General features: G+C 45.1%; 1 protein-coding gene across 1 annotated transcript; it reads left to right on the plus strand.

Annotated features, from left to right (window-relative positions):
* The first annotated feature begins 68 nt into the window (after positions 1-68).
* LOC128826224 (lysophosphatidic acid receptor 6-like) lies at positions 69-7,708 on the plus strand. The gene is made up of 2 exons (XM_054009410.1): positions 69-2,786; positions 5,339-7,708. The coding sequence occupies exon 2, from the start codon at positions 5,500-5,502 to the stop codon at positions 6,565-6,567; it is 1,068 nt and encodes a 355-aa protein (XP_053865385.1). The 5' UTR covers positions 69-2,786; positions 5,339-5,499; the 3' UTR covers positions 6,568-7,708.
* The last annotated feature ends 37 nt before the right edge of the window (positions 7,709-7,745 follow it).

Consider the following 7,745-nt stretch of genomic DNA (forward strand, 5'->3'; position numbering starts at 1 on the left):
TGCCCAGAGGCTTGGAAGGATTGGTAATTCTGGGCGACAGACAGCTGGTTGGTTTGTAGATTCTAAGCTACCTGGGTCACACCACTGGCTACACACTCACATACTGTCTTCCCCTCGCCACCTGCCTCCACCAACATACAGGGAAGGGACCTGTGTGTGTGGAGGGGCGTCACTTCCCCTGGGCATAGACGCAGAATGGGGTCAGACCACAGTAGGCAAACCTTTGTCTCCTCTTTACCCCTCTTCTTTGTAATCCCTGTCGTCTTGCAGACCAGCAGGAGACACAGTCGCTTATGTATGTATCATGAAAGCCCGACTTGAATTGCGGGATGATTGTCAAATAATTGCAGCTGAGTTGTGGACAAGACATGGAAAATTGTGGAAAAGTAATAATAGCCTTTTATTAATTGGGGTCATTTGCAAAAGCCAGAGAAGATCTATTTGTTTAAGGAAAAAATTGCTAGAACAATAGACACACTCAAGGATTATCAAAAAGAACGAGGAGTACTTGTGGCACCTCAGAGACTAGCAAATTATTTTTGATAATAGGACATTTTGCTGCAACTGTGTTACAGCTATTAATGCGTGGGGCTGACAGCAGGCTTATCATGCACAAAGCACACCTGAATCAGCACAGGAGCCTAGCGTGATGGAGAACACGGATACTATTTTTTTTTTTTTTTAATTAAACAGGATTGTTTTTTGTGACACTTAAACCTCAAGTTTTGCCTATTTTATGACTAGGTCTGATACAGTCAGCATCATATTGTGTGTTAATTGGCCTGGCTTGTGAATGGCCCCAAAACCCCAGCCTTCCTTGAGGGGGACTCTGTTTGCAAAGGTCCATGCCACAGGCAGCGGAGTACCTGGGAGGTGTTGAGCATTGACATCACTGGGAGCTAAAAACCAGACCTAGGTGTGCTGGAGGGGGGCCTGTTTTGCTGTGCATATTCTGCAACAGTTTGTCTTTGTGGCAAAAGTTTTAGGCAGAGAGACTGAAGCAGGCGTTATTCTTATATAACATCATCTCGCTCTGCCTTTTGCTTTACTACTTCTAAAGCTTTGCGGTGTCTTATGGCTTGGTTAGTGCAAACTTCAGTCTGTTGTGGTTTTTCCAAAAGAAAGCGAACATATCGCTCAGTTAAACACTAGTGCTTGGCCGGGTCCTGCTGCAAAAATCATGTTTGGTGCACATTGAAGGTGCCTAATGTCAACTTTATGAATTAGCTCCTCGTCCTCATGTGCCTGTGTTGCAATTATTGAGACGGTCAAATTGTCAGTGACTGTGGGTGGCTATTTTCCCCCCCCACCTTCCTCTGCAGTGTGTGGATGCAGGTGACCTGCCAAGATTATCAGGGTCTATTTCACTTAATCATTTCCCCGCCATTTGCGGCGACTTTGGGCATCAGTGCATCTTGGTCCTTCCTATTCTCTGCCTGTGGCACAAAATCGAGGTTCCAGAGGGCTGTAATAGTTGGTTTCCTTTTGGTTGCTGGGTGGCGGTGGCTTGTGATATACAGGAAATGAGACTGAACTCTAAGACCCTGTGACAAGCTCTCTCCTTGACTGCAGAGCTGGTGTTCAGAGCCCTACAGTCAGCTCCTCAAGGTTCGGAGGGTGCTTTTTGTTACTGGGGGGGTTGGACTAGATACCCGGTAACCTGTTCAGACAAATGAAAAATACTTAGTTGCAAGATTGTGCAGTGTGCATTAACTCTGACAGGCAGGGTTGGGAGCTGGTGATGGTAAAGTATTTCAGCCCTTTACTGTTGCCGGTAGCAGGTTTACCAGTGGACTCACTTCTTCCACCCACTGAAGGAGAGGTAAGAATTTTCCATTTTATTCTCTCCCTTCATACATAGCGGGTTGGTTCCTACTCACTTTCTTTGGTTGCACACGGGTGAGTCAGGAGCTGCATTCTTAGCACTAACAGTGCCACTGGCAGTTCCCAGGAGCCCCGGAAAATGCCACACAATCCCTTTCACACAGTCGGGAAGGTGAACGTCGGTATCTCAATAGGGGCAGTGCCGACTGATGTTATACAACGGCTTCGTGCATCTGCTTGTGGAGCACTGGACTCACCCTGTCGTTACCGTAGAGACTGGACGTATTGCAGAACAGTTAAGGGACCAGCTTTCATGTTGCTTTGGACTCACCTGGGTATCTTAGCTCCACATAGATACAGACACACAGGAAATTGGACACAATCAATCACATTTAGGCAGCTGTTTCCCTGGAAAGGCATTAACCAGTGGCCTAAACCTTGCCGCATCATTGCCATTTCTCCTTACCAGGAAAAGCATTCGTTAAAATACAAATAAAATCACAAGTGAAATGAATCGGATTTAGGCTCAGGCTAAAGTCAAGTACTGGCCCATGATTTGGAAGCATCAGCTAAGGGGGAGGCCTAGGGCTGCGTAGTAGCTGAGGTGCCTGTCGCAGTTGTGAATGAACATGGGACTGTGCCTTTCACTCGCTGGCAAAACTGAAACTCATCTCACTGTAGTTTCACGTGACATGCTGGGCATGATGTGAAATGTTCTGTTCACCTACCGGCCGAGTCCGAGTATGAACTGGAACTCTTGGCCGACCTCTGCACTTCCTGTGGTTTCTCGCTGCAGAGCAAGGTGGGAGGGTTTTGCCATATGCTTTGCAAGGTGACTTCATTGTGGTGCTACACTTTCGACAGGCGAGCTCAGCATCAAGCCTCTGCTTTGTGAAGCATCTTCAGAGGATCCAGCGTGTTCGTTGCATTTTTCACGTGAGATAGTGGCCTGGGGCTGGTGGGTGAGTTCTTTTACTTCCCTTTCTTGATTTGTCATGAAACGCCGCCTGGCACAGCACAAGGGCAGCTGGCAGCGAGTGTCTGGGTTTTTTTTAAAGGAATGCTTACATGTTAATACAAGTTGGAAAGCCCCTCTCCAACTGATCAGGCTGAATTAGGTTTGCAACACCCCTGGTAAATGTGTGAAAATAACTTACTAGCTCCAGCTGAGATAGTAACTTATTTTTTTTTTTGGGGGGGGGACTTTAAATATCTTATGCTGCTAATTCTTTCCACTTGGCTGTAATCTGCCTAGGATGCTGCATCCCGACATTGGGAATACTTGCATTTCTGGTGCTTTACAAATCACATGACCCGAAATTCAAATTTTGTAAAAACGTACATTTATCCTGTGATTAACAGAAACGTTTCCATTAATAACAATGGAAACTTCTTTTCCAATCCAACAGACCTTTTCCTCTTCACTACTGGGTTTGCAAACCAGAAATTTTCCACCCTGGAGAGCTTGGCAAGTGAATCTCACAATGGTGATTTTCATTATTCGAGCTGAAATGCAGGAAGTAAAATGGCCTTGATAAATACAGCAGAAAGAATTGGGGTTTTAAAGAAATGGAGGCGCTGGTCCTGCACGCTGATTTACTTGCGGAATGGGGGCCTTAGAGTAATAGGAGAACCATGAGTAAACAATTTAGTTTATTTACAATAGGGAGAAGTTGACTGTATCTGGGGAACTGGTTGCTTCTCCTAGCTTTGTGACATGGGGAGAGTCATTTTGATACTACCTCTAGTAGTATAATGAAGATACTTAAATTTATTTACTTCCGATGTGTATTGTGATGCTAAATTGTTTGTAAAGAGCTGATGATGGAATGTCCTCAGAGTTTTCTTCCCTCTCTTATCCTCGTTTTGCCATAATTAATCCAAAGCAGGTTCACTGTAAGGGAGTGGAACATCTAAATGGAGTTACCCGTCTTACCAAGTCAGCCCAGCAGGCTGAACTCGATGACCTCTCGAGATCCCTTCCAGCCATACATTTCACTTCCTTTTTGTGAGGCTTGAGAAGGCTGCCATCCTCTTTCAGTGGGGCAGACCTGGTTTCTGATGCCTACTTAGATGGTGGCTTTAGCACAGCTGTGCAAGATTGTACTCTCAGCAGACCACTAGAATATTAGTCTCTGTTTTCATCATGGTGATGTCGGGCAAGTAGATTTTGTGCCTTGGCTAGTCAAGTCTCACACCAAGACTGCTTGAGAAGTGAGAGCGTGAGATTTTCCTTTGATTTGAGTGGGTTGGTGTGGTCAGCAAAATGTCACTTATGGAAAAAACCTGTATTTTCCTATGTGGTGCTGACTGACTCAGTCTGCTCTGTTCCACGTCATTCAGTTAGTGGTCAGTAAAATTACTCTCTCTTGACAAATTCTACAGCCTATTCAAAACCCCACCGCTCACTTCATTTGCTAGTATCCTCTCCACTCAGACATCACTCTTATTTATTCAGATCACCCTGGCTGCTCCTTGGATCTATCTTAAATTTAATTCTCCATCTAAGACCACTGCAACCTCCTCGTTTGTGTGCATGAGTCAGTATGTTTGTTTTAGGCCTGCTGCTATTTCTCGGTCGCTCTTTTTCTTGTCAGGGACAGGGTCAAATTAGAGTTGTCGCTGCGCATTTAGATCCTGCTCTGGTGAAATTCTCTTGCCTGGGACACCATCCACTGAATAGTTGAGAGGCATGGTTGGCCACAGTGTGGTTTTGCAATTATTTCCGCCCCCCGCCCCACCCGTTATCTGAAAGACCCCACCAACAGATTGTGTAGTCAGACTTGCTCTTCGCCCTGTAGTGCCAAAATGAAACTATTCTTCCCCCCCGCCCCCCATCTGTTATAATAATTTTTTGTACTTCTTGTGACAACAGTACAAGTGTGAGGAGATGGACTGTGCCCCTTTAATGTATAATGAATAGTTACATCTACTTTCCTAGGGGCTCCCACCAGAGGATCTCAAAGCACTTTACAAACACTGCATGAACCCTCACTCCTCGGGGAGGTGGTATCCCAATGGTTTCAAGAGGGTTATTTGTATTACAGTAGCAGCTAGTGCTCGGCTCTGTACAGATACGTCATGAGAAACAACCCCTGCCCTGAAGAGCTTGCAGTCTAAGACAAAGGGTAGGAGGGGCAACAGGCACAGAGAGGTGACTTGACTTGCCTGGAACAGAAGCCAGGGCTGCTAGGCCCAGTCCAATGCTCAGACTTGGATACCTAATCTCAGAGAACTGGGGCTTGGCTTCCACCAGTGCAAGGAACCATCTCAAGCTACATTTGAAGGACAGTCCAGTATTTAACTCTTCAGCCCATCGCACGTTAAAAACGTGTGTCCCCTTTACATATTCTATACATGCTCCTGTAACTGGTCTCCTCCAGCTGCCTCTTAAACGAGCTGGGGGCTGCAGCTGCTTAATCTCAACCCGTCTCCTGTTTTAGGGGATATTTTTGATTGTAACGTGACGGAAAGTCTTTCCCCACTACACTAATGCTTATTTTTATCTTATTAGGTTTACCGAGCGTAGAAGCTTTAGCTGCATTTTAACCAGAGCTGGCTGATGTAACACCACACCTCGAGTTCTCACCCCAGGACAGAGAGCTCCTGCAGCTTTGGAAAAAAGAGGATAATCTAGGCTCTCCCCACAGAACTTGTTCTCCTGCAGCAGAAAGCATGGCAAACACTTCCTGTACCATGGCCAGGGGACACTCGAATGCAACCATAGTTGATTGTTGTGTGGAAGCAGACTTCCAGTACCATCTCTTCACTATCATCTACAGCATTGTCTTTGTACTGGGACTGCTAGAAAATGTCTTGGCTCTCTACCTTTTGACCTGCAAGGTCAAGCACACCTCGCATTCCTACATCTACCTCATCAACTTGGCTGTAGCAGATACCTTGTTTGTTTGTATATTGCCCTTTAAAATCCATTACCACCTGAACCAGAACGATTGGATCTTTGGAGACATGGCTTGTAGGATCACTGGGGCCTTGTACTACATCAACATCTACGTCAGCATTGCCTTCTTCACCTGCATTTGCATGGATCGTTACGTGGCCGTGCTGCACCCCTTCACCTACATCCGGATCAAAGTCACCCACTACAGGATAGTGGTCACCGTCTTTTGGCTCATTGCTGCAAGCATCATGATCCCGCTTATCCTTGGGGGGCCGCTTCACAACAAGGGCACAGAGAACAAGACCGCATGCTTTGAGAACTTCTCGCTGACTAGCTGGACCCATCGCATGATGCCCTACAATGTCTGTGCCTTGCTGTTTGGCTTTGTCATCCCGTTTGCCGTCATCCTCATCAGCTACCCTCTCATCGCCAAGCGGATCGCCCACACCAGACGCAGCATTCACAAGAAGAAGGCCTTGAGGACCATCTACCTGATCCTGCTCATCTCCATCCTGTGCTTCCTTCCTTATCATCTCACTCACCTACTCCACTTCCTGATGAGGGTCCAACTCATCCAAAGTTGCCTGTTTACCAACTTAATTTACAAAATGCGCCGGGTCACTTTGGCCCTGGTCAGTTTCAACTGCTGCCTGAACCCCATCCTATACTACTTCACGTCTTCCAGCAAGCCATGGCATCTTGGCCTCAAGTTCAGATCCAAAACCAAGGTTTATACCATTTGTGACAGAAAATTCAATGACTATCCTTATAAAAGCAAGCCAACAACAAGACCACCAACACAGCAATTGAATGAATTGCCTTTTTTAAAACAAGGTCAGTAAGTGATTCACCCATAGGTTACGGGTTCAAATCCACCCGAACTTGGAGGAGGAGGAGGATTCAGGTGAGATCAGGTGCTGTATACACATACTCTTTAGGGCACGGACTATGAATTGAATTTGTTGGGGATGTCAGTCCACTTCCTAGGAAACTAGAGTCTGTTACGACCCTCGCCCCCTCCAAAAGTCTGTTAATCGGCAAGCGTTGGCACAGCAGACTACATGAAGATAAAAGACAACACATTAGCAGAGATGCCTGTGTTGTGTATAAATAGGACTTTAGTTGGGATCAACAGCTCTGAAAACTGAAGTGTGTCAAGAATGTATGGCAATATTTCCACTTCAGTGTTACTTATTAAGCAATACAAAAAAAAAAATCCTTTGTTTGGAAAGTGGTGACATTACAGGCTGATTCCCAAAGTAAACGGAGCAGCTGGCTTTCTGCTATTTAAAATCTCTTTGTAGAATAAGAACAATTTCAGTCTGTGTATAGTATGAAATATTTGATTTATTAATAGTTGACAAATGATATGAATTATCCAAACGAATGGACCTGCAGCAGTACGGGTTGGTATACCGACTACTTGAGTCATTTCATCATCTGCATCCTTTAACTGCTATTGAGACAGACTGGTCAAGTGTCTAGCACAAAGGACTGGGACTCAGAGGGCTAGGTTCTAATCCAGTTGCTTTGCAGGACATTGAATATCTGCCCATCTATAAAATGGGAATAGCCAAGTACCTCGGTGTTGTCCCTTTCTTTGCTGAACACTGTGAAAGTTAGCTTTGCTTTATATCTGAGGGATGTTCTGCCTATTGTTCACAGCCATGTATGCATATGCGGTAATGGATAAGTAACTGCTTAAATATTGTGCTTAGTTTTAATCCCTCAGGCCTACTTTTAAGTTCTAACTCCCTATCAGTGTTCTGTACTGTTAAAGTTGACAGCTGACCTTACGTTCAATGCAGAAACAACAAAATAATTGAATCATTTTGTTCACAAGCTTCAAAAGGTGGCTGAGTGAATTAAAACGCTGTTAAGAGGAGCATCGTCCTGTGCTGTACTTAAGTATGTGGAAAAAGCAAAGTGCTGGCATCAGAATGTTCTTTTTAATATTACAAAAATAAATGTGAATGGAGAGACTTTGAAAATCTCTTACCTTGCTCTACAAGGAATACCA

Source organism: Malaclemys terrapin, chromosome 19 (assembly GCF_027887155.1).
Source record: "Malaclemys terrapin pileata isolate rMalTer1 chromosome 19, rMalTer1.hap1, whole genome shotgun sequence".
In the NCBI taxonomy this organism is placed as follows: domain Eukaryota; kingdom Metazoa; phylum Chordata; order Testudines; family Emydidae; genus Malaclemys; species Malaclemys terrapin.

Excerpts from the sequence above, each read along its gene's own strand:
- LOC128826224 (XM_054009410.1), top strand. The coding sequence starts at position 5,500 with ATGGCAAACACTTCCTGTACCATGGCCAGGGGACACTCGAATGCAACC.